Source organism: Dama dama, chromosome 1, assembly GCF_033118175.1.
Source record: "Dama dama isolate Ldn47 chromosome 1, ASM3311817v1, whole genome shotgun sequence".
Taxonomy (NCBI): Eukaryota; Metazoa; Chordata; class Mammalia; order Artiodactyla; family Cervidae; genus Dama; species Dama dama.
The window spans coordinates 45,191,724-45,218,269 of record NC_083681.1 but is presented as its reverse complement, the minus strand read 5'-3'; the positions used below and the strand labels follow the sequence as shown (position 1 = coordinate 45,218,269).

The following is a 26,546-nucleotide window of genomic DNA, read 5'->3' as shown; positions in this document are numbered from 1 at the left end:
GGGCATGGATCCTTCTGCAGTGTCCCCGCACAGGGGTGTCTGGCCTTTGCTTTCTGACTAAGAGCTCATGACATTGTAAGACATCCTCTGTATTCTTCTCCAGCCCTGTTAGATGCATGTCTGGACTTCCCTTGAGTGTGCCTCCACTGATGGGCTCTCCCTGTGGAGTCCATGGAATGAGTCAGTCTCCCCTGCTCCTGACAGCTCTGGAATTGGAGTCCTTCAGGCCCTCTCTCAGTTATCATCTTCCCCTGTGCACAGCTCATAGACCCTTAAAGGTCCTATTCCATATCCTTGGAGCAAGCAGTGAGTCCTCTATGTCATGCCTGGACCACACTAGCCCCCATGTAGATGGGGTCTGCCCCCTGCCTTCCTCGCTGCAAGGACTGATCTTGCCATTACTGCTGTCACTGTAGACCTTGGGTGTGTGATATTCTCTGTGCCTCTGTGTCCTTGTGTGCTAGGCCAGGGGCAGGAATTGTTGTTCTCTGTTTAGAACAGAGAAAGAACTTGGCCTGAGTTGGTCTGACTCCCAGCCAAGGCTCTCCTGCTCAGGTGCGCTGCGTCTGTGCTCTTTCAGAGCAGCGGGGTCATTGGCCGTCTGCTGCTCCTTGCCTGGGATTTCCACCTGCCTAACCAGGGTCATTCTTCTCAGACTGCGATGCAGGAGTGGCTTCGGGCATTTCAGTTTCCCCTGTCTTGTGTCCTGATGTTGCATCACCTTCTCCAGCACTGAGTCCTTCCTTCCCAGCGTCTCTTCTTGGCTGAGCAGAGCTGAGAGCCCTTTCTGGTGCCCTTGGTCCTTTTACTGTCTTTTTCACGTGCCTGAGCTGCCTTTGAAGCCATCTTACACAGGGTTCTGCCCTCTGTAAGTCTCAGTTCTTCAGCATGCTCCTAGGGCAGCCCACATGGGTGTAGCCTTGGCTGTCTCTGCCCTGTCTTAGAGGAGTGTGTATGATGATATGACCGGATGCCTGTTTCTGAACCCTTCCCCACTCCCATATCTCCTGTATAATATGGAACTTGGAGTCATGCCCTTCAGTTCTCGAAAATTTGTGAATGCCGCCTTCCCCACAGTCAGTGGTTCCCGGGTCTGACTGTACGTCAGAGTAATCTGAGATGCGTGTTAAAAACACAGACTCCCAGGGTGCACTCCCAGGGGGTCTGATTCATGGGTGTGGTGGGACCTGGGCTTTTATATTTACAAGTGTCCCAGGTGATTATGAACCAGCCTGTGTGGGGGGCTGGTATTTGGAAACTGTTGCTGTTGACCACAAGTCTTAACAGGTCCAATCTGTCCCTCATGGGTCATCATGAACTTAAAAACTATGTGGTCTCCATCTCTTCAAGTTCCAGTTATTTCTTCTTTACCAGCCAGTTCCTTCAGAATCCCTTGAAAAGTTAGCCCATTATTCTCATCTCTCTCCTGAGCTGATTTATATAGGATTAGTATTCAGTTTTCAATGACTAAATTGAATTTCAAACAATTTCTAAGGCATGCCTTTATAAGGAAACTGAATTCAGAAATTTACTGGGCACTTGGCTTTTAACTAAATGAAAGATATCGCAGTCACTGAAGTCTCCCAGTACTCTTCTGACTTGTTCTTTTTGAACTTGGTTTTATCTTTCTTCTTTTCTACTTCTGCGTCTCATCAAGTGATCCATAGTTGATTCCCTTGGTAACAGTGCTTTAATTTCTCTTTTCTTTTCACTCAAGTGAATTTACTACTGTGTTTCCTTCAGGTTTGTGGGTTTAGGGCCTGTTAAATCCTTCTTGACCAAATAAGTGCAATTCTTTTTTTTAAGTGCAATTCTTTTTTTTAAGTGCAATTCTTCTTCATCTCAAAATCAACTTTTCTTTTTGGGACCCTTTCCATGGCCAGAGTCCGAGTACAGGGCCCACTGCCCTGGGGCTGAACCTCTTGCAGACTGTCATCCCAAGTTCCCAGGGAATTCCGTGCTGGCGGGTGGCCCTCTGACCCGCTTTCTATGGACACCTCCCCTGATTGTGTGCTTACCTTCTCACTTCACCTTACCCTGCTATCTTTCAGAGTAACTATTGTGATATATAAATACGATCAATAGATAATATTATCTACTAAGGTGAAGCAATAAGTATAACATTTATTGGAATTCTGGTTTGTATGCCCAGAGAGCTTGAAGGGTAATTCTTGGCTGTTGATTCCTTAACCTCTAAGCACAAGGCCAGATGGCAAAGGCTTAGCCTCCTGTTCAGACATGGCTTCCGTCAGCCCTCAATTCAAGCTTGACTCTGTCCCCATCTTGCTATGCGGCTTTGGGCAAGTTTCTTTCTTTCTTGGAGCTCTGGTCCTATTGCCTGGCCTGGACTAAATTACCTTTGAGGGGTCTTTGAGTTGGCCTCAGTTTACAAATGGTTCTTGGAGAACAGGGAGTTGTTCCTGCATCCAGAGATTTCCTAATTGGGCTTGAGGTGGAGAGTGACAGCTAATTCAACGTCTCCCTCCCTTTTCTTCCCTTAGGATGGCCCTTTCCTGGCGGAGCACAAGTACCCCACGTTACCCGGGAAGCTTCCAGGAGCCACGCCCAATGGAGAGGCTGTGAAGTCTCCATCTACCGCCTCCCCAGTGGATCCTGCAGGGAGCAGCCCGCTGAGGCTGAGTGAGTGTCCAGACCCCAGGCTGGTGGCTTCTGGTGCCTCGGCCTTGGCACTTCCATTGTTGCACGAGGTCCCTGCACCCTCCCAACCACAGCCCACAATTGGAGAGCAGTGGGGGTGGGTGGATGGGACTAGTCATACCTCAGGGTGATCCCATGTCCGGAGATGATGGCTGTCTTTCTGGGCTCACTATTGCCTTCCAGAAACACCCCAGACCCCAGAGAATCAGGGTGTGTACCCCACCTTCTTTCCACCTGTAATTATTCTACCCCCATTTTCTCTTCTCCTCTGTTCCTCCTCTCTTGACCCCTTCCTGATCTTCCTATTTTTCCTCTTTCCCTACCTGCTAGACACCACACTCCACCCTCCCTGACCCTCCCCATTCCTCCTCTGTCCTCCTGATCTCTTTCCTGTCTCTGCCTTTCTCTCTGCAGCCTCCCACTTACCAGTAGGGTGATATTATGTGCTCTTCCAAGGAAGAGCATTTCCTTAGAGAAGTGGAGTCAGTGGTCAGTGGGCAAGGATGCCAGTCCACCAGTAGTCTTTTGGTGCTTAGGATCTGATGGAGGTCTTTGCACAACAAGGCTGTATTTCTCCAATAGCAGCAGCAGATCAGGGGGGCCTAGAAGGGAGCATTCTGGTCCTGACAGAGCTTTCCCCACCCCTGACTCCTCAACCCTGGCTGTTCCTGAGCCAGCCAATGTACAGGCTTCTGCCCTTGGCCAGTACTGCCTTTGGCTGCAGAAAGTCCAGATAAGCCCTTGAATGAATGTGACCTAGCGACACTCAGGCTGTGGACTTTCCTGCATCTTTGGATCATTGTAGTCTGATTTGAGTGAGCTCTGGCGTGTGCACAAGAGCAGTGGGCAGCCTGGCATATCTGGCCCCCACAGCTGCCCCTCTCCCTCCATGTGTGGATGCCTTACCTGCCAGGAAGTGGCACCTGGAGCATTTGGTCCCCTCTCACTGCAGTGACCCTGCAGATCAGGCTCAGTCACCCTTCACCCCCCACCCTTCCTTGTGGGATTATTTTTCTTTCTGTTTGAGTTTTTCCCTCTTGCTCGATGACTCTTGTTTATTTCTTTGCTTCCCTATAACTCTGTTGGGCTGGACTTTGGCCTCTCTTGCTTCTTCATGTGGCTTCTCTGCTTCTTGGTTGGCTGGAGACCGTGGCCGGAGTGTCAGTGCCCCCGTATTAGGTACTGTACCCTTCCAGGTGAGGTGGAGAGTGAGACGCCCTTGCTTGCCTCCCGGGACACCCTCCATTTCCCAAACATTCAGCCAGGTTCCCCTGCTGCCTGCACTCCCGCGTCTCCCTGGGGGGAGAGAGAGGAAGCTCCTTGCTGGAGTTATCCTGCAAGTACTGGGCCCCCATTTGAAGACATTTGCTCACCCAGATTTGAAGTCTTAAGCTCACCAACTCCCCAGAGAGAAAACCTGGAGTGTGCCTGGGCCCCTACTGGTCTCTGACATCTTGCTGTAAAGTTCTTCCCTGAAAGCAGGGCTGGGCAGACTCTTCCCGACTCCCACTGAGGGAATGGCCCAGTCTCGGGGAGAAGGTTTGCAGAGGTCAGGTTCCTTCTTGTCATTCACTTGTCATTTCATTCTTTCAATCTCAGGAGACACAGAAAGTGGCTGGGACGACACTGCCGTGGCCAATGACTCATCCCTGTCATCGGGCACCGAGTCCAGCCCCCAGTCTCCCCTGACATCAGATGGTAAACGGAGCCCCAGAGGCATCAAGAAGTTCTGGGGAAAGTAAGTTGGTGGTGATGATCATTAATTACATTGTTTAGAATTAATATTCTTGGCTGAGCAAAGTGTCTCCATAACCCCCGGGTTTAATTAGATGTTGGAACAGCAGTAAGTACACAGTGGTTACATGTAGAGAGAAGACTTTGAGTTATTTTTTAAGGCCCAGAGGAGGAGAACTATGAAAGGCACCCCTTAAGTATAACCAGTTGCCTTACATGTCATTCATTTTAGGCATCAGTCCATCCCACAGACCCTGAGAACATCCTCTGCAGCTTATGCCTCATGTGCTTTGGGGAGATGCATGGCTGAGACCAATTTCTTCCTCCTCAGGGTTCAGTCTGTGTCTTAAGCGATCCTTGAAGATACAGTGCTGAGTCTTTGCTGGCCTTGCTGACCCAGTCTGCAAAATAAGGCAGAAACTGGGGCCTCCTCCCAGGCAGCAACCCTCACTTTGACCCCGCAGGGCGAGGGGCCCCATCCCAGAGGCAGGGTTAGAATTGAGGCTGGGTCTTGATGCTGGCCCTCAGGGGAGGCACTGGGAAGCAGGGCCAAGCAGAGCCCTGGGTGTGGCTTGTGAGGCCCTGTGTAGGGGGAGTGCACTGACCTCAGGCTTCCAGCCTGCCCTCTGACGGCCTCCATGGATTCCTGTCCACACAGGATCCGAAGGACTCAGTCAGGAAACTTCAACACCGATGCCCCAGGGGTGGCTGAGTTTCGACGAGGTGGGCTCCGGGCAACTGCAGGACCAAGACTGTCCAGGACCAGAGATCCCAAGGCTCAGAAAAGGTAAGGCTCCCTCCAGTCCATCTGCAAAGAACCATTTAAAATCCTACCCCCCCCCCCAAAAAAAAAAAAAAAAAAAAAATCCTACCCAAGATGGAGTGGGAACGGGGGCTGGATGCCCCAGAGCCTCCAGAGATGGAAGGCAGGAGCCCCTAGCCCAGAGCTTCTTGGCCTATCCCTCTGACACGTGTGGACATTGCTCATGCTTATTTCTAGGTGCACTGAGGCAAAGGCAGGGGCTGCCTACAGCCAGGGTGTGGGGTGGGAGGCAGCACTCCGGCCCCACGAGTAAACCTCAGTCTCCTGATCTATGAAGTGTGGGGTCAAAAACAAGTGCTTGTGAAAGTTCTTAGGAGGCTCACGTGAGCTCTTACACATTTAACCGTGGCGTCAGCTGGCCATATTCAAGGGTCCCCTTCCCCAGGGAGCCTGGTGGAAAGAGAGCACGGCCTGCCTCTGGGGCAGCCCCTCCTTTCACACAGACCTGCAAAAGGGTGAGGGGCAGCAGGCAGATCGGCCCTGATCCCTCATGACACACGGTACCGAACCTTCCTACTGGGGCAGCTTGGAAGGACTTATAAAGGGATCAGAATGGGAAGTTTTTTTCACAGCTGTTCCCATCACACCCAAATAAAAAAAAGCATTAAAAACAACAACAAAAAAACTTTTCCAGAGATCGCCCTGGTGGACACCCTCTCGCCACCAGCTTTATCCCCCCGCTTTCCCCAAGTCTCCCTGCTCGGAGAAGAGCCTCTCCCTTCCGACCTGCCCAGGTGAACCTTTAGTCCTGTGTCTTAGGGAAACCCTTTTCCACAACCTCTGCTCCCGTCAGATGATCCCCTCAGTATATCATCTCCCATAGAATATCTCCTACTAAAGTCTGAGTTTCTCAGTCATGAACAGGCTCTGGGGGCCCCTTTCTCAAGATTGGACTGTGACATTTTAAATTTAGCCAAACAGTAAAAAGTAAGGATTTTTTTTTTTGTTTTTGGCTGCGCTGGGGCTTCATTGCTGCACGTGGGCTTTCTCTAATTGGAATGAGTGAGGGACTACTCTTCACTGCAGTGCTCAGGCCTCTCGTGGTGGCTTCTCTTGTTTGCTGAGCACAGGCTCTAGGTACACGGGCTTCAGTAGTTGCAGCACGTGCAGTAGTTGTGGCGTGTGGACTTTAGGGTACACAGGCTTCAGTAGTTGTGGTGCATGAGCACAGTTGCTCCGTGGCCTGTGGGATCTTCCCAGACTAGGGATCAAACCTGTGTTCCCGGCATTGGCAGATGGATTCTCATCCTCTGTACCATCAGGGAATTCCAAAATGTAAGGTTTAACCCTCTTAATTTTCATCCCCCTGAGATTGCCAAGTGCACGTAATGACTAAGATGTGCACAGCTTGCATACTAATTCTAGTTACAACAGTCTAGACCTTAGTGAAGGGAGAGGGATGTTTCCCTGGTGTGGCATGCTGTTCTCAGACCTGCACCCCTGCGGAAGGGAGCACGTGTGGACGTACCCTGCTTCCCCACCCAGCCCCCTCAGGTTCCCAGGCCTTGCCAGGCTCTCCCAGGTACACTGTGGGGACCTTTGGTGAGTGTCCCCAGACCCATCCTCCAGATGTCTTGCAGAGAAAACCCGAGGATGTGTAGCCCTCCCGGTCCTGCTCTGCGAGGGTCGTGGATCTGTGTTTATCTTTCTAGTCAGAAACGTAAATGCTCAGCAAGTGTTAGTTTTTAGAGGCTAGAGAATCTAAGGATATGGTCTGAGAAGGCAGAGACCAATTCAGAGCCATTAGAAAATGAGCCACAGGAAGCATTTCCATGTATTCCATGAGTATTCTAGTCTACGTGGCAGGCTTCTGACCTTAGACATCAATGGTTCTGGGATGAAATAATAAAGCCACCATAAGCTTGAATGATGAAATTTTGTTCCACTTCTGGCTTTCCTTTGAATTTATTCTTGAAGAGGGGATCATTGGTTGGGTGTAAGAACTTCTCTAAGACCCTTAGGCGTTTTTCCTTAGAGCAGGACTGCGTGGTTAAGGGGCCCATTCACCATCTGCCAAGTCACTTTGGTGTGGGGAGGCCAGTGTGGGGAACTTTCTCTGCCAAAGGCAGAACTGCAGTTCCAACCACAGAGTTGCTTTGTTTGGATGTCTTTGTGCTTTGTTAATAGTAACAATGGATGACAAGGAGAATGGGAATGAAGGCCTGATGAGACTGTATGTTTATCACAGCTGTGCTTATGCTAACAAAAATGAGCTTGCTGGTGGGAAAGAAAGGCCTTTATTCCTCTTAAACAGAAATGTGATATAATTATATGCTAATACTCTGGCATTTATAGTTTATAGATATTTAGGTATAGCCTTTAAAAAATATTATCACCAATATTCCTATAGGCAAAAGTTCATTGTTACTGAAAGTCTCCAGCCCTCATCCTTTCTTTTTTTTTTCCAGTGGAACGGTTGTTTGCTAATATAATATTTGATAATGACATTTCATAGGAACACTCAGGTTATAAAAGAATCCATGTTTAAAATTTTTCCTGTTTTGCTGATTTACGTTCCGGTGCACAGAGGAGCCTGAGTGGCCGCAGAGCCAGACATGACTGAGTGCCTCACACACGCACACACAGCACTGCTGGACAGTGAGAGCTTGTAACCTCCAGCCTTGTCAGCATTAACTATTTGCAGCTTTTCTTTGTTTAAACTTCCAGTTTTATAGGCGTCCCCAAATTACATTCTTATTGTTAATTTTGTTTACATGCTTATTTCTTCTGTGAATTGTGAGCATTTCTGCCCATTTTTATTTAGTTATGAATATCTTTTAATTAGTTATTTAATTTCTAGTTGTTGTCTGTACAGTATAGTAAGATATTAAGCCACATCTAAAAATTGTGATAGATGATTTTTCAGGTTTGTTGCAGACTTACTTTGATATATGAAATTTTTAGGTTTGTGTACAATAAGTTACCAACTTTTCCTTTGTGATGTCTTTCATTATTTTGTTTTAAAATTTTTCAATGATTTTTTTTCTAAACTGGTTTTAAACAATGAATTTTTCAAAAGTAATTTTTAAAAACTTCAAAAGTCATCTATTTGGAGATTTATTTTGGTGTGCAGTGACAGTTTTTTTCCCCCAAGAAAAAGTAGGTTGTAAATGTTTAAGTCAGGCAGACTTTAAAGCCACATGTCTGGCCCCCATCGCTGGAGGGGTTTTCTGAGTTCGTCTACAGAGTGTATTGCCTTAGTGACTCTAGCTTACGAGGAGTCTCTGATCAGAGTGCTTCCCTGCCTCAGACCCCCTTTCACTGTCTTTGTCCCAAGGTCATTTACTTGTCTGGGCCCCTTCCACAGTCCAGAGAGGGTCTACCCAATGTACTGACAAAGCCATGTGTTTTGAAATTTTTTCATAAGTAAGACATTTCAAACACAAACAGTTTTGAGACTGCTGACTATTCCAACTTTCTCTTGGTCTACGCTTAGACTAATATCAGATGACAGTGGAATAGCCATGGGCATTCTTGGGATCTGATTTAGGGGAAGTTGAGTTGGGAATCCAATAAGTTTGGGTTTGGTGGAATTACGTTTATGTGGTTTGCAGTCACTTCATGTTTAGTTTACTAAGGTTTCATTAATTAGCTGTCCTACTATAAAAATGGCTTCCAACGTGCCAGTGTGCCCAGCACTCTGACACTGAAACTCAAAGTCCCAGATCTCGTTCCAAAATGAACTTGTCCTCTGGCATTTGGTTTCAAAAGTATGGGGTAGTGGGAAAAGAAAGAACATTTGAAATATACAAAACCAGAAGCTAGTCTGTGGAAAGTCTTTCCAATCATCAGATTTGCAAAATCCTAAACAGGAGATTTGGTTCTCTTGGTGCTTATTCAACACAGAAGTCCTCTCTTTTCAGAAAAGGACTAATGAAATACATATAATGATAAGTACTCCCTGTGTTCTCCGTCTACTATGGGAATGGCCTGTTGGATAAATTGCACTTACATCATTTTAACTGCAATTCGGAAAGATGTTTTGGAACATGTCAGTAAAATAAGTGGTTTGGCTGATATGAAAGGTACTTTTCTGTCATCTCTAAATAACTTAACACCATGTTCAGCCCCGGACAAGAGTATGGGAGACCCTGGCACTGACAGAACCCCAGGAGGTGGGAAGGGTGGGTTTGCTACTGTGGGAATGCCACAGGCTTAGGAGAGCAGAGACCATTCACAAAGCGAGAAATGGGAAGATGATGAAGGGTAGAGGAGCATGTCAGAGCTCTAGGATGTTTTGAAAAGGTCTACAGGACAGAGGTATTCAAATTACTGTCTCAAAAACACTTATTTCACCTCAGAACGAAAATGTCTCTCTGATATGTAGAACATTTGTTTCTTCCCAATTTCCAGAAACTTAGAAACTAAACTTAAGAGCTCATAGAATGTGAAATAAAAGTGATAAAGTAAGCACTGAAATTAAAAGAAACTATTCAGATGTTAAGAAAAATATATACAAAAAAATCCCAGATCAAACCAAATGCAATAATTCACCAAGAGCAACAGATAAATTCCAAACAAAAATAGTGAATTTTGTTGTTGTTGCTTAGTTGCTAAGCCATGTCTCACTCTTTGCAACCCCATGAACTGCAGTACGCCAGGCTTCCCTATCCTTTACTGTCTCCCTGAGTTTGCTCAAACTCATGTCCATTGAGTCAGTGACGCCGTCCAACCAGTTCATCCTCTGTCACCCACTTCTCTTGCCTTCAGTCTTTCTGAGCATCAGGATCTTTTCCAGTGAGTCAGCTCTTCGCATCAGGTGGCCCAAGTATTGGAGCTTCAGCATCAGCATAAGTCCTTCCAATGAATAATCAGGGTTGATTTCCTTTAGGATTGACTGCTTTGATCTCCCTGCTAAGGAACTCTCAGGAGTCTTCTCCAGCACCAGAGTTTGAAAGAATAAATTCTTTGGTGCTCAGCCTTCTTTATGGTCTAACTCTCACATCCGTACATGACTACTGAAAAAACCATAGCTTTGACTAGACGGACCTTTGTCAGCAAAGTGATGTCTCTGTTTCTTAATACGCTGTCTAGGTTGGTCAGCTTTTCTTCTAGGAGCAAGTGTCTTTTAATTTCATGGCTACAGTCATTGTCGGCAGTGATTTTGGAGATCAAGAAAATAAAGTCTGTCACTGTTTCCATTGTTTCCCCATCTATTTGCCATAAAGTGATGGGACCCGATGCCATGATTTGCAGTTTTTTGGTGTTGAGTTTGAAGCCAGCTTTTTCACTTTCCTCTTTCACTTTCATCAAGAGGCTCTTTAGTTCCTCCTTGCTTTCTGCCATTAGTGTGGTATCATCTGCCTATCTGAAGTTGTTATTTCTCCCAGCAATCTTGATTCCAGCTTGTGTTTTATCCAGCCGCACATTTTGCATGATGTACTCAAAATAGTGAATAGGTTCCTTGATTGTTATTCAGTAAAGTGAATCATATGAACACATTGGCAAAAGATGAAAATTTCTTGATGATTTTACATGATATACTTACTTTGACCAAGATGATGTTGCCTAATATGCAACAGCAACAAGAACATTAAATAAATGTCAATTCAAAAAATATTTAAGATAAACACCAGAAAGCTTGAATGCTGTGGAATTTTATAGGTCATATCTAAAGGACACTTGATAGTTTTCCTAAATTTAATTATTCTAAAATTGTATTTAACAATACCATTTTTAAATTGTGAAGCTGAAAGTTTTTTTTTAAAAACTATCAAAATAACAAATATTGGTCCATTGTGCTAGAAGGAAGGTGGAATTAAGCTTCTCACAGAAAATACAGCCCTGCCCCCACCCACAGATTCAAATAACCACAGATCAAATTTCTACTGGTTGAACCCATGGATGCAGAACTCACAAATACAGAGGGCTGAGTGAACTATGCCATTTTATCTCAAGGGCTTGAGCATCCCTGGATTTTGGTGTCTACAGGATCCTGGAACCAATCCCCTAGCAGATACAGAAGGACAGCTATGTTATTGAGTTGTTGACATATGAAGCAAGCAGAAAATACCAAATATGAAGGTAAAGCACCATAGAAGTGTATTTGGAATTAATAAAAACTTTATTTTTCAGGGTTCCATGATATTTTTCCATTTTAGTTAGATTTGTAACTTCTGTGATTTTTTTTTTATTCTAAATACGGATTTTGTTCCTAATTTTGTATTCAAATTGTGTATTCACATATTCCATCTGCATTCAATTCTTAAAGAGGTCCTGCCCTAACTTTTATAAGGTCCAGGTCTCAAAAAACCTAGATCTGTGCTTATTCATGATTCATTAAAAACCTAGGCTCCAGGCTGAGCGACCAGCACCTGCTCTAAGGTGCACATCATCTCCTGCTTGTTCTAACATGGTGCTTTCTGGTCATCCTGACTCTTTTAAGAAATTCTCTCACTTTCAAGGAATTTTTAAATGCCTCATTCAGGCATTAAAAAAAGAATTGTTTTTTAACCAGCACTTTAGAAGTACTATCTTAGAAGCAATCTTTTGGAATAGCCAGTCTTCTATATTCCGTGAATCCTCCTTTATTTTAAAAAAATGGATATGAGGTTGCTTTGTCAACCTCCCTGGTACCCCCCACAACTCAACTGGAATTTGAGTGTGCCATTATATTCAGACTTTAAATGAAAAATTGATGTCTTTAAGAATTGATGGCTTTGTAAAACCCAGGCTTCCTGTCTAGGAACATGATCTAGCTCTTCATTTATTCATGTCCTTTTTATATTGCTCAGTTGAGTGTCATAGTTACCACCTCCCCCATCCCCACACACAAGGACCCACTCAATTCTCATAAAGGCAGCTCTTAGACATTTTATAATTTTGGTTGCTATCAGTGGGATTTAAAATTATTGTAACAAAAATATTAGTGTCTGTGCATTGGTATATAGAAAATTACATATGTCATGTAAATATTAGGAGTATGTGTATTTTATAACTAGCCACCTTACTGAGTTCTCTTGGGTTTTCTAGGTAGACAATCATGTCATTTCTGAAAAGAGTGGTTTTATTTCTACCTTTCTAATAGCTATATTTTTGCTTTTTATTCTATCTCTTCTTATACTCACTGCAAATCTAACCAGTGTTACTAGCGTGATAAAAAAGTCTTTTTATTGACTTTAATGTGAATGCCCTAGTATTTCATTAGTAAATAAGATTTTAACTGTTGATAATCAGAGTTTTTTGTTTTTCTTTTAATGTTTGCGTGCTGATAGTCTTTCTCTAGTTTTCTAAGCATTTTCATAAAAATGATATTAAACACTGTGTAAAACATGGTTCAGGTGTGGATCTAAATCCTAATGGGGCTGTGACTCTTGGCTTTGGTTCAAGTGTGTATGTATGTGGACTGCGTGTTCATGTGAGCACAGCTTCCTGTGTATGTGTGTGTTAAATCCCTCAGTCTTGTCCGACTCTCTGCGACACCATGGACTGTAGCCCTCCAGGCTCCTCTGTCCATGGGATTTTCCAGGTAAAAATACTGGAATGGGTTGTCATTTCCTATTCCAGGGGATCTTCCCAACATAGAGATCAAACCCATATCTCCTGTGTCCCCTGCATTGGCAGGCAGATTCGTTACCACTACGCCATCAGTGAAGCTCTTGAGCACAGCCTCCTGAGGCGCGTGTAACTGCCCCAAGCTCTCAGCAGGTGCAGATCTGAGATTCCCACCAGGTGTTATCCCAGGAAACTCAAGAGTCTGTCTTGAATGAGTATGTTGTGGTTCAGCTGGATCCCATTATGGGGTTGTTTGTTTACACCTAGTCCGTTTTCGTGAGGCCCTATTTGTTCAGATGGAGCCCAGGCCCTCACGCTAACAGGGTCATTTCCTGCTTCCAGTGACGCCAACGCCCCCTTTGCCCAATGGAGCACAGAGCGTGTGTGCACGTGGCTGGAGGACTTCGGCCTGGCTCAGTATGTCATCTTTGCGAGGCAATGGGTGACTTCTGGCCACACATTACTGACAGCTACCCCTCAGGACATGGAAAAGGTACGGGCTGAGCCCTGGGCGAGGAGGCTCCTACTTCTCCCCAAACCAATGCATGGGAAAATGAATTCCCCCCATTCCTTCCCACCCACCACCCCGACAACATGCCCACACGTAGGAAGATGGGCAAAGGAGGCCAAGATTCTGTCGCTGTGGGTTGATCCCAGGGCGGTGGGCAGAGGTCTGCTCCACCCATTGGAGAATCTCCACCCAGACACAGGAGCCGCTGAGAGCTAGGCTGCCTGCTGAGATTTCACATCTGTCTCCATCTTTCACTTTCAGGAGCTAGGAATTAAGCACCCTCTTCACAGGAAAAAGCTGGTTTTAGCAGTGAAAGCCATCAACACCAAGCAGGAGGAGAAGTCTGCACTGCTGGACCACATCTGGGTAACACGTAAGGACAGGCAGATGTGTGTTTCTGGCAGCTCCCTGGGAATGTGTGCCTCAAAGGCGGCTGTCTCCTTGGGACAGGCAGACAGATTACTAAACTTTAGGGGAAACACAGCTGGAACTTGAATGATAATTTGCTGCTGCTTTCTTTTTATGTTTTTTTGCATCCACAGTCTCCCATTTTCACAAGTCTCACTTCCCCATTTCTGTAGGTTGGCTTGATGACATTGGCTTACCCCAGTACAAAGACCAGTTTCATGAATCCAGAGTCGATGGGCGGATGCTGCAGTACCTGACGGTGGTGAGGACCTTTCCCCCAGTGTTTCAGTCGTCCTTGTGAGCACCCAGCTCAACACAGGCATCCCCATGGAGGTTATTTTACACTTGATTCCACCACCTCTGGCACATTCTTAAGGTCTTAAAACAGTGTCATTTGTCACATAAGATGCCCCAAGTAGCAAAGCATGAACTATTGTGCCAAGGAGAACTGTTGCCGTGTCCGTGTTGTTTTGTATGGTCTGGAAAGGCTCCTCATGGGGTGTTTGTCACTTCAGAAGCTCTGGTTCATGCACCAAAACTTTGTTCTTCCAGAATGATCTACTCTTCCTAAAAGTCACCAGCCAACTACATCATCTCAGCATCAAATGTGCCATTCACGTGCTGCACGTCAACAAGTTCAACCCTCACTGCCTGCACCGGCGGCCAGCTGATGAGGTAAGGGCAGGGCGCTACCTGTCCAGGTAGCCCTGAGCCAGGACACCTGTAAGATAGGGCGTTAGGAAACCAGGACATTATCATCACTAAGTGGCTGCGTTTGGGACCACGCTGTGGATTCTTCCCTTTGCTAGGGCTTCATGGTGCCCCAACATGCCTGTGGCCTGAACTCTGTCCCATCGCAGCCACTATTACCTCCAACGTCCAGCTCCCTGGGGGAAGATACATGCCATGGGCCGGAGGGCAGTGGCAGCAAGTCTTTTAAAGACATTATGATGATTAAAGGGGATGAGGAAGTGGAGCAAAGGAGAGAGAGGGGAGAGGGTGAGAAAAAATGGAAAGATGATGTCAAAGTATGCAGAGGAGTGGAAAAGAGCCTATGAGGAAACCAGGTATTTCAGAATCTCTGGGTAGGTAGAACATTAACTGACCTCCAGATTCACAGGGAATCCACGAGCAGGTTTTGCTAGAGAAGAAATAGTAGAGGTAAACACAGCAACCCGCATCCTGGGGAATCCCCTGATAATCTTCCGTGAACTTCAGAGTTCTTCTACAAGATTGTCGGTAATACCCTGCCTCCTGTGTTCTGGGAACAAGTCTAACCCTGCTTTAAGAGTACTACTCAGCTTCCCAGGGGATTGAAAATTCCTGTCCATACTCTCCATCCCCTCTTTTCTCCCTGTTCAACAGAGCATGTTTTGAATGCCTTCTATATGTCAGGCACAGGGCTGGGCACCCAGATGCCACTTGAGGGCACTTAGGTGTAAGCATCTTAATGTGTATTCTCCTAAAACATTTGGCCACGCCAGTGAGACCTTTATTCTATAAAACACTCAGCTCATAATTGGTAGTCCTCTTTTAAAGTGTTTCTGAATCACTGAATGAATAACTCCATGCCTTCATGTGTTAGTCTTGAAGTAACCAGAGAGTCAGGGAGTAACGGGATTCTGGAATTAGATATCTGAGTAGAAGATCCTGCACCTTGAGAGATTAATTTCTTGGAAACTAGGCAGGCTCTCAGGCAGCTGGCATGGAGGCCTGGGTCAGTAGGCATGAGGGTTGGCCTGGGTGAGGCATCTAGGGTTGACTGATTCACAGGGGCTGGCTCCACAGAGAAGCCTGGTAGGACCTGTAGGCCTAACTTCTCCACTCTCCTCCCTCTCACAGAGTAACCTCTCTCCTTCAGAAGTTGTGCAGTGGTCCAACCACAGGGTGATGGAGTGGTTGCGGTCCGTGGACCTGGCGGAATACGCGCCCAACCTTCGTGGAAGTGGCGTCCATGGAGGGCTCATTGTGAGTGGCTCTTTGAGCTGGTCCACTTGCCTCGATGCTCCTGGGGTATTCAGGAACTGACGTCTAAGGGCTAGACATGTATCCCAGTAAGAAAGTTGATACTTCATCTGAACTCCTTGCATAAATTGAAATCTCAAAGTAGAATTTGATCCCTTGAGGCTGAGACTTAATGGGCTTCAGGGAAATAAGATGGGCTCTGGAAAGACTTTCCCAGCTACAGGCCCAGAGGAGTCCAGGACAAGGGGTCTGCATGAAAACTGCCCATTAACAGGCAGCTCCATCTGCTGCTAGAGGAACACAGGACTGGGGAGGGAGAGGGCACCTAGATGTCACCTCCTGCTCATCACGGGACAATCCGTCTCAGCACTCAGAGCTCTCAAGAGGCAAAGCTAGCAGAGAAATGAGGAGGGGGTGGCTTGGATGTCATCTAGAACGGACCCTGGATGACAAGGGATGAGAGGGGAGACAGCCTTGGCTAAGAGGGCACAGTCACAGAGTCGCGCCCGTGCCAGGGAGCCAGGGGGTGGGGACACAGGACGAGTGCCCTGGAGGTACCCGGGTCGATGGGAGCCTGTTTCTCAATGTCGTCACCTGGAACCACTGGTGGTCACCACTGGCTGACTGGTCTGATTTCTTTTTAGATTCTAGAGCCACGCTTCACAGGGGACACCTTGGCCATGCTTCTCAACATCCCACCACAAAAAACGCTCCTCAGACGTCACCTGACCACCAAATTCAACGCCTTGATCGGCCCTGAGGCTGAGCAGGAGAAGCGAGAGAGAATGACCTCACCTGCTTACACACCACTGACCACCACAGCCAAAGTCCGGGTGAGTTGCCAGGCCCTTTCTGGGGTGGCCACCGGCACCTGCCTTCTGGCCCTTAACTTGGGCAGCAGATAAGCCAGGACCTGGTGCCAAACCCAAGTGGGCTGCCTGGACGAGGAGGCTCTCGTGACTTCTGCTTTGGCTTCTACCTTTGGTTTGATTTTATGTTACTCTTTGTTAGGCCAGTTCCCAGCCACTCTTGAGTCCAAGGGTATGCAGGTTTCTTTACACAGAAATGATGTGCAGGCAGCATCCGGTCCTCTTTCCTGATGCTACCTTGACTCGTTTTGCAAAGCAGACAAGTTCCTGAGTGTGGTTGCCCTGTGCCAGTCAGAGCTGTCTTACCAACTCAACAAGTGGCCCCGTGGGCAGCCAGCCCTGGGGGTGGCCAGCACACAGCTATCAGAGGTCCTGAGGTTATCTAAGCACCAGCACCACTCACTGGGGCTCTGAATCTCACACTCCCACCCTGCCTGAGCTGTCCTGCCCACTCAGCACAGCTCCAGTGCTGGAGCAGGCAGGAAGGGCTCTCTGTGGCTGCCCTAGGTGCTGTGAGAAGGCGGGGAGTGCTCCCCATGTGGTGCCAAGTCCTGTGAGCTTGGCCTCTACAGACTGCAGCATCTTCAGGGAGTCCTGAGTCCTCCCAGGGAATGTCAACATCACAGGGCAAGAGTTTTGGGCACAGAGCCTTGGAGGAGCAGCTCTGCTTGCTCGGGACAGTTGATCTGTTGGCCTTTCCCCAGTAGGCCAGTTGCTTCCAGGAGTGCTATTTTTGTGAAGAGAGTTTTTCTAGAAGCAGTTTGCTTTATTCCTTCCCTCACAGGCCTGCTCTAAAATGTATTGTCAGGGTAGCTGCATACCAGCTCAGTCATCTCTTTCTCATCATCATGCATCTGCTGTGTTTTAGCCAAGGAAGCTGGGATTTTCACACTTTGGAAACATAAGGAAAAAGAAGTTTGATGAATCGACAGACTACATTTGCCCAATGGAGCCCAACAACAGTGTTGGTGATGGTCACAGGGCCTACAGCGGCACCCGGGGCCTCAGCACACTTGATGCCCCTGAGCTGGACGGGTTGGACCAGGTGGGACCGATCAGCTGAGGCCTTTGTCACCTGTGCTGTCTGTGCGTCCCGAAAGCTCACAGTAACTCCGCGTGTGTCACCATGTAACTCACCTCACCCCGCGTATGCGCATGACCCGCAGAGAACATTCCAGCCATTGCGCACCCCTGGGCGTCTTTCTCCAAACCCTGCGGGTGGCCAGGTATGGAGCTGCATCTTTGCTAAGGGGCCAGACTTGGGGACTCGGGAGCAAGGACACTTTAGAATGCTTGTACATTTTTGGTAAGTCCAAATGTCCACCTACAGCACTGGTGGCCACACCTGAGCTTGGACACAGGTCCCAAGACCGCAGTCAACCCTGAGGGGCTCAGCTCTCAGGCCCCTCAGCTGCTCCCCCGTGGAGGGCAGTCCCAAGTGCCTTGGGCCTGTGGCCAGAGTTTTGGCTGCAGGGATAGAGCAGGACCTTCTGCTGTGGGGACAGTGGAACTGTCGTGACTTCATTCAGAGGTGGTCTCTTTCGGTAATAAAACTCGTATTTATGTAGAAAGCGAGCAGCACAGCATATCTCTAAGCGTGTCCAGGGGAGCGAGGTGGGCACATAGGCAGCTGGAGTGCTGCTCGAGAGCCCCCACTGCTGAGCTGGGCTGCAATTTGCGCATGTCCTGGGAAAGGGGGATGGGGCAAGGAGTCACCGCCCCCCCCCCACCATCCTTTGGAGGAGCCTGTGGCCTCACTTTAGGGTGCACCACCCCGTGGGAAGCCCAGAGGCATTTTGCGTCTCACATTCTGCTGTCGTGCAGACCCCAAAGCTGGTTTCCATTCTGGCGGGGGGAAGCTAGCCTGCCTTGCTGGCAGGCCTCTGTTCTTGCATGTGTTGTGTGAGTTCCACTGTGACTGCCCTCCCTGGGCCTGTGTAGGGGTTGCTCTGTATTGGTGGAGCTGGAACAGACCTGTCCTCCCGATTTAGAGGCTGACTGACCGAAAGTGGGTCTTCCAGCTGGGCCTGGTGTGGCCAAGGAGGGATGCACCTGCCAGTCTGGGCTCCTGCTCCTGAAATCCCAGTTGGGCGCAGTGCAGCTTTTGGCTCCACTGGGTCCCCTGGGCCTTGTCTGCAGAATCCCGAAAGCAGCATTGTAACTGGTGGCCGCAGCAGGCCTCATGAGCCCAGTTTGAACACTGGTTCTGTCCCAGATGGAGGCAAGGCAAAGTACCAGCAGCCTGAGGCCATGGCCTCCTGGCCTCCTTTGAAGTCCAGTTAGCAAGGAATGTGGGCACCAGCTTGCAAGTTATTAGCACGGCTGCTGTTTGATCCCAGGGCCGGGACTGCTGGTTGAGAGGTGCTCCCCGGGGCTGACAGCTGGGCATGGCAGTTTAAAGCTGCAGTCAGGGCAGGCTTTACGCCTTGTTCCTTTCTTATAGTGTCCTGGTGGGAGACTTCTCCGCATGTGCCTGCTTTCAAACCCTGCATGGGACTGTGATGTCACTAACTCTCTGTGCAGCCTCAAGCAAGTCCTGTATCTCTGGGTGGGGGCCCAGTTTTCCCACCTGTAAAATGATGGGTTATATGCAGTGCCCTCAAAGGGCAAATCTACAACGTCCACAACGGTTTACAGGAGGAGGAGCAGACTGGCATTGGCTGAGCAGGCGGGGAGGTTCCTGGGATGAGGATACCTGGCTATGCCTACACCGGGGCATCAGTATCTGAGGTCCTGCTGGGGCCAAAGACTGTCAGTGTGTTCAGCATCAGAAAGGCCTCCTCCCCACCTCTCCCTGCTCCTGGGAATAGCCGGAATGCTGCACCTGTGCTGAAGGGTTGCCCTGAATGGGCCCATCTGTGCCCTGCTCCTGTGTCCCCTCAGAGCTGGCACTGAAGTGGGGACGCAGGAGTGTATGTGACGGTGTGGGGCAGTGGAAGCTCTGCCTTTCCCCAGGGACAAGCAGTGTGTGCTTCACCCATGTGTCGCTCCCAGGGCCTGGCCCACTCCTTGCCCACTCTCCTGGGGAGCAGGCCCAGACTGGATAGGACTCGCAAGCCACCTCTGCGAATCCCAAGCTCAGTCCACAAGCGCTGACCAGGCCACTGCCCGTTTTACAGATGGCACCTTCGGAAGGCACCGTGACGCAGATAGGGCTCCTCTCCCAAGACATTCACCGCCTCACGGTAGGACTCTGACCTTCTCTCTATAGTAGGACCCATGCTGGGGAGGCCCGGGGAGTTTGGTGTGGGGCTGGCTTAGCCCCCCTGTCTAATCCAGAGCCGGTAGCACCAGCGCCTCTGATGGGGGAGAGCAGACGGGACTGGGGGCTGGTGCCGGAGCTGAGCCAGCCCAGAGGCCTTCTCCACTGGCCTGCTGCCAGTCTTGAGCCGAAACCAGCTCAAGTGTCCTCAGTCTCAGGCCCTCTGTCCAGGCCTGGGGCTGGTGAGGAGACCAAGATACTCAGCAGTTCTGGGTCACCTGCCTCGTCAGCCCAGGCCTCACCCCTGGCCTGATGGACAGGGCTCTGCCCATGAGACACACATTTCCTGTCATGCCTCTGACTTTACGGACATCACAGGCACGAGTCCATCCTGGCAGGTCCAGCTGGGACAAACTGTACCATCTGAAGCAGCTCAGACCCAGGGGAGAGGTGCCACTCTGGAGAGAGACTGACTGTCCCTGTCTGCGACCTTGGGCAAGTCACTGTCTGTCAAGCAGGGCTGATAATATCCTCCTTGCCAGGCCGGCAGGCAGACCAGAGCTGGCAGAAAAAGGCTAGTCAGAGAATAGAATCACGTTGGTGAGGCCCAGTGCCTCCTGGGGCCTGTCCATTCTGGACTGCCCCAGCATGAGCCCACTGGCCACAGCGTCCACCTCGCTGAGGCCTTTGCTGGTTTACTGAGCAGATTGTAAAGGCTGAACCCAAGGCAAGACAAGACTGGGGCAGGGGCGGCTCTCCCTGAGTCCAAACAGAATCACTTTTGTCAATTTGTTTTTTCTTGGCTCGCACACTGAAATGAACCCACCCAGCCTTGCCTTTCTCACTTCCGATAGACCTTTGGTGGCCATGAACTAGCACCTTTAAAGGTAGGAGCAATCTACTGTTGATAGTGTTGGCGTCCCTGGGACACCATGAACTTACAGGGCGTTGGTGTCAGGGCCAACCCAGGACCCTGCTGCTCCCCATGGAGCAGCCGCAGGGCAGCCGTGACCTGTTGAACGCTGTTAAGCGGGGCCTTCGGCTGTGTCCTTTCAGACGATGCTGAGCCAGGACCAGCTGCTGACCGACTCCCACCTGGCCACTCCCAGATCTGAGGACTGGAGATGACTCTCTTCATGGCTGGCAGCCCAGAGAGGCACGTGTGTGGGTCCCAAGTCTGCTTCGATGGGAAGCTGGCCCATGGCCACCCACAGAGCCCAGACTGGGCCCCAGGGCATCTCCGACGTGGGTGCTGACAGGACAATGCGAGGCTGTGGAACAGATGTCCACGAGGTGGCCCACAGGTTTTCAACTGTGCTGTGCTCTCCACCACAGCTTCTGTACCTTTTGTACTTTTATAAGTGGACTGTAGAGCGCTTTTGCAGGGAGGGCAGTGAGATGCCCACACACACTCAATGACTCATGCCATCCCTAGCGACAGCTGGGGGCTCTTACACCAAAGTGGGGGAAGGGCTGTGAGTCACAAAAGCTTTGCTGCGAAAAAAAAAATTCTGAATGTTCTGAGCTGGCTGAAGTGGTAGGAAGCCTCCTCCCGGGCTGCTTCCGTATGGAAGCTTGTAGTGCATTTCTGTTCCCAGGAATCTGGCTGGAGCGCCAGCAGGGAAGGAGTGATGGACTCCCTCAACAAGACTGCCATTTTCTGCAGTGGCGTCTCAGGTGCTCAGGGCTGCGGAGCCTCCCAGCATCTGAGCAGACATCTCTGCGGCCTTTCCCTTGTCAGCCTCAGAGGCAATTTATCTGATCAAACAGCTCCCTCGAGTGGAAGGCCCTTTCCACTGCAAGAGATCTCAGGTATGTCCTACCTCAGGGAAAGGCACCTGCTCAGTGGCCACACAATCACCCTTCCCCTTGAGCAATGGCCCTAACTCCTCCCTCTAGCGCCTCTAGCTCTGGCCTCATCTCTCTAACTTCCTCAGGGGGGTCTCCCACTGGGTCCCTCATCCTTCCTTTCCAGTTGGTCCCCTCTGGGTGTTCTCTACACCATCCCTGGAGGGAACTTCCCAAAGCACTGTTTTCATGCTGCTAAGAACCCAGTTCCACAACTACCACAGATTAGCATTCAAAAGCCTTAGCACCCAAGACCCCTCTGAATCTTCAGCATTCATGAACCCATGCTCTAGCCTTTGCTCCTACCTTTCCCTCACCAGAATGTATTCTTCTCCTACTCCCTGTCACACAGCTGGATCCTGTCTGCTGAGGTTCAGGTCAGCCCCAGCCTCTTTCAGGAAGCTTTCACTGAGGGTTGGAGGTCTCCATCCCATGGTGCTGTCTGACCTGAGCACTTCCTGGCTCTCCTTGAAGTAGTGTGTAACCTTTCTCCACCCATGCTCAACACAAACTCACTGAGCACCTGTATGGACAGGTTCCTGTACAGACAAGAGTAAGACCCTTCCCCATCTTCTCATTCCCTCATATGTGCAGGCTAAATACCTTCCATTCTGGGCCAAGGAGCACTGGGGATACCGGGATGAATGTCAAGGTCTTTGCCTGGGGGTGTGGATGGTCTGGTGTGGGAGTACAGGTCTGTTTCAGACAAGAGTGTGTGCTGAATGTTACAGATACTCCAATAGAAGTGTCTACAGCCCCAAAGAGCAAATTGTCATTGTTAACGCAGGGCTGGGGAGGGGGACTGAAAAGGCTCCAAGGAAGAGGTGATACTTGAATTTTGAAAGATGAATCAGAGTCAAGTATGCCAGAGGGGAAAGGCACTCCAGGCAGATGGACCTGAACCATCCCAGCACGTCCAAGGAAGTACCTGAAGTTGGTATGACAAGAGCAGAGCTTCTTGACCCCTGCATTGCTGTCATTCGGGGCTGGTAAGTCACTGTGCTGGGGCCATCCCGTGTGTTCTAGGATGTTCAGCAGCATTCTTGGTCTCTCCCTCTAGATGCCAATAGCTCCCCTCTAATTGAGGACCACTGGGCCAGAGAATTGGGTCAGAGAAGGAGGCCCAAGGAAGGAAGGATCTGGTGAGGTCAGCTGGAGCCCAGATCATGAAAGGCTTGGTAAGCCAGCCTCCCGGAATTGACCTTGGAGATACACGGTGTCCAGGGAGGGACTACTGAAAGCAGTGAGATGTTTAAAGCAGGGGACAGGCATGGCATGATGTGTGTTTAAAAGAAACATCTGGAGGGAGGACCTACCTTACTCATCGTGCAGTGCCCATCACTGTGTCTTTCTCTGAGGATGAACTCAACAGGTGGACGGATGAAGGCTGAGCTGCCACCATCTCCCCCAGCCCCCACTGGCCCGCTGAGAGACTGACCTGTGTTACGCCACCTGTGGGTACTGCACCAGTGTGCTTCAGAGAATTCTCTCGCGCTGTCTTCCTCTATCTCCTGTATCCCTTCACTCTGCCCCGCTACCCACATATACACGTGCGTAAGAAATCCAGTGACACCAACTTCAAACAATGCTGCTACTATGCCAGTTTTTGCAAAAAGTGAGCAACTTGGAGTTAAACTCAAGTTTGAAGCCCAGCTCTGCCATCTACTGGCTGAATGATCTAGGGACAACAGCTTCATGTCTAAATTGCCACATCTGTAACTTGGAGGACAAAATCCACACACTGGCTCAGCAGGGGGGAGAGCACCCAAGATGGAAGAGTAACAAGACCCAGAACTCACCTGCTTTCATGAGCACACCAAAATCACAACTATCTGCAGAACAACCGTCGATAAAAAAAGACTGGAGAGATCTTCTCCGGTTAATGACACAAAGAAGGAACCACAACGAAACAGGTGGGAAGGATGGACTTGGATACAAGGATACAATCAAATCCCATACCACCTCCCCAGGGTAGGTGACCACAGACTAGGGAAAAATTATATTAGATTCTCCCACAAGAGCAAGCGTTCTGAGCCCCACGTCAGGCTGCCAAGCCCAGGGCTCTGGTCAGATGAGCTCTCCAGAACAGTTGTTTCTGAAGCCAGTGGGGCTTAACTGCAGAAGCCCCACAAGCTTGGGGCAAATAGAGACTCCATTCTTAAAGTTACTCAGTCCGACTCTTTGCAATGCTATGGATTATAGCCTACCAGGCTTCTCCGCCCATGGGATTTTCCAGGCAAGAGTACTGGAGTGGGTTGCCAGTCCCTTCTCCAGGAGATCTTCCTGACCCAGGGATTGAACCCAGGTCTCCCGCATTGTAGGCAGACGCTTTACCATCTGAGCCACCAGGGAAGTTCATTCTGAAAGGCACATACAAAACTCCATGTACACCAGGACACAGAGCAAAAGAAGTAATTTGTTAAGAGCCTGGGCCAGACCTACCTGCTGGCCTTGGAGAGTCTCCTGGAGATGAAGCGGGCGGGTGTGGCTCACCCTGGGGACAGACACACTAGTGGCAGCCATACCCGGGAGCATTCAGGAGCCCCAACATGGTTGACGGTGGCAGCTGACAGCTTGGCTTAGTAGCTCAAGGACCACACCCTGCCCCGTGGCCTACAGGCAACAGCACTGGGCCACCTCAGGCCAAGCAACTGGGTGGGGACACAGCTTCACCCATCAGCAGACAGGCGCCTTGTCTAAAGACTAAAGAGCCCACAAGTGCCTCTGGGTTCACCCCTCAACATAGCCCAACGCACCGGAGGGCTAAGACCTGGCTGGTAAAGCAAAAAAACAATTCCCCAACGCAGGCCAGACTGTACCCTGGGACCAGGTGGGCCCTGAACACTAATAGGCCAACACAACCTTTCATGACACCCCAGGTTCCATCCCAACTGTGTTAGGAACCAATGATCTCAAGCTCTAGGGTCCTTGGCCAGACTTCAGGAACTAGCTCTGCCTGCCAGGAACTGGTTTCATCTGTCAGCAGGTGGGCAACAGCCCCAGAGTCTTGGTGACCCTGATTCTGCCCACCAGTGAGCCAGCACTAGCCCTGGGCCTCCTTGGGTTACCACAACATAAAGACCCATGCTGCCCTCTCAGGGGGAACCCTAGAACATACAGCTTGGTTAAGGAGAGGAATATACTGCTAGGATGCTTCCTACACAAGGCCACTCTCCAAGGTCAAGAAATGTCACTAACCTACCACTTACATACAAATAGTAATTCAGACAAAATGAGGTGGCAGAGGAAACCACCACTGCTTAAAAGGAAAAAAAGAGAAAAGAATGAAAAGAAATGAGGTGAGTTTAAGAGAACTCTGGGACAACATCTAGCACACTAATATTTGCATTACTGGGGTCCCAAAAAGAGGAGAGAGGGCTCGAGAAAATATTTGAAGAGATAATAGCTGAAAACCTCCCTAACCTGCGAAAAGAAATAGTCACCCAAGTCCAGGAAATGCAGAGAGCCCCAAAGAGAAACATACCAACATTGTAATCAAAATGACAAAAATTAAATACTAAAAGCAGCAAATAACATTAAAGAAGGGAACTCCCATTAAACTATTAGCTAATTTTTCAGCAGAAACTCTGCAGGTCAGAAGGGAGTGGCACGATATATTTAAAGTGTGAAATGGAAAAACACAACCAAGAATACTCTACCCTCCAAGGCTGTCATTCAGATTTGAAGGAGAAGTCAAAAGCTTTAAAGACAAGCAAAAGCTAAAAGAATTCATCACCAAACTAGCTTTACAACAAATGTTAAAGGAACGTCTCTGGTGGAAAAAGAAAAGGCTGCCAGTATAAATAAAATCATGGAATGAAAAACTCACCAGTAAAGGCAAACATACAGTAAAGGTATGAAATCAGCCTCCCGCAAAGCTAGTAGGGACGATAAAAAACAAAAGTAGTAAAGTCATCTCTATCCACAATAAGCAGTTACGGCATATACCAAACAACTAGATGCAAAATATTAAGAATAATTGTGAGGGTGGTGAAAGTACAAATGCAGGGCATTTAAAATGCAGTTGAAAGAGATCAGCAACTTAATCATATACATACAGACTGCTGTACAAAAACCTCGAGGTAACTGCAAACCAAAGATCTATAATATAAATACACACAAAGGACTCCAAACGTAACACTTAAGATAGTCATCAAGTCACAAGAGAACAAAAGAAGGGGGGAAAAAAGACCTTCAAAAACAAATCCAAAACAACACAATGGCAGTAAGAAAATATATATTGATTACTTTAAGTGTAAATGGTCTAAAGAAAAGACAGGCTGGCTGAATGGACACAAAAAGATGATCCATGTATTTGCTGCCTACAAGAGGTTCCTTTCAAATCTACAGACACTTTACAGACTGAAAGTGAGGGGAGGGGAAAAGACAGTCCATGCAAATAGAAATCAAAAGAAAGCTGGAGTAGCAATACTTATAGATGAAATAGACTTAAAGACTGTTAAAAGAGACAAGCAACCAACGGATCGCTGAAGAAATCAAAGAGGAAATAAATAGCAGGAGACAAATGTGACAACACAATGTTCCAAAACCTATGAGATTCAGCAAAAGCAGTTTTAAGAGGGAAGTTTATAGTGATACAGCTTACCTCAGGAAACAAGAAAAGTTCTCAAACAACCTAACCTTACACCTAAAGCAATTAAAGAAAGAAGAATGAACAAAACACAAAGTTAGCAGAAGGAAAGAAATCATAAAGATCAGAGCAGAAATAAATAGAGACTACAAAAACATAGAAAATATCAATGAAACTAAAAGTGGTTCTTTGAAAAGACACACAAAAATCGCTAAACCTTTTCCAAGGCTCATCAAAAAAAAAAAAAGGGAGAGGCCTAAATCAGTAAAATCAGAAATGAAAAAGTGTGAAGGATTATAAGTGGCTTCTTCAAGCAACTATGTGCCAACAAAATGGACAGTCTGGAAGGAATGAACAAAGAAAGGTACAATCTCTCAAGACTGAACCAGGAATAAAGAAAATATGAACAGACCAATTACCAGGACTGAAATTTGAATCAGTAA

The 26,546-nt window shown here is 48.4% G+C and overlaps 1 protein-coding gene across 9 annotated transcripts in view; it reads left to right on the top strand.

The window, feature by feature from the left end:
- PPFIBP2 (PPFIA binding protein 2) overlaps window positions 1–26,328 on the top strand; it is a 159,789-nt gene extending 133,461 nt beyond the window's left edge. For 7 of the 9 annotated variants that reach the window (XM_061148147.1, XM_061148121.1, XM_061148139.1 and 4 more), the window contains 10 exons: window positions 2,502–2,640; window positions 4,258–4,396; window positions 5,051–5,179; window positions 13,052–13,202; window positions 13,482–13,593; window positions 13,802–13,890; window positions 14,181–14,303; window positions 15,471–15,596; window positions 16,238–16,426; window positions 17,331–18,033. In XM_061148147.1, coding sequence (XP_061004130.1) covers window positions 2,502–2,640; window positions 4,258–4,396; window positions 5,051–5,179; window positions 13,052–13,202; window positions 13,482–13,593; window positions 13,802–13,890; window positions 14,181–14,303; window positions 15,471–15,596; window positions 16,238–16,426; window positions 17,331–17,525 — 1,392 coding nt within the window. In that variant the 3' untranslated portion in view covers window positions 17,526–18,033. Of the gene's footprint in view, window positions 1–2,501; window positions 2,641–4,257; window positions 4,397–5,050; window positions 5,180–13,051; window positions 13,203–13,481; window positions 13,594–13,801; window positions 13,891–14,180; window positions 14,304–15,470; window positions 15,597–16,237; window positions 16,427–17,330; window positions 18,034–19,581; window positions 19,648–20,720 lie in introns of those variants that run through there. The other 2 variants (XR_009693783.1, XM_061148174.1) reach the window with 2 other exon arrangements.
- The last annotated feature ends 218 nt before the right edge of the window (window positions 26,329–26,546 follow it).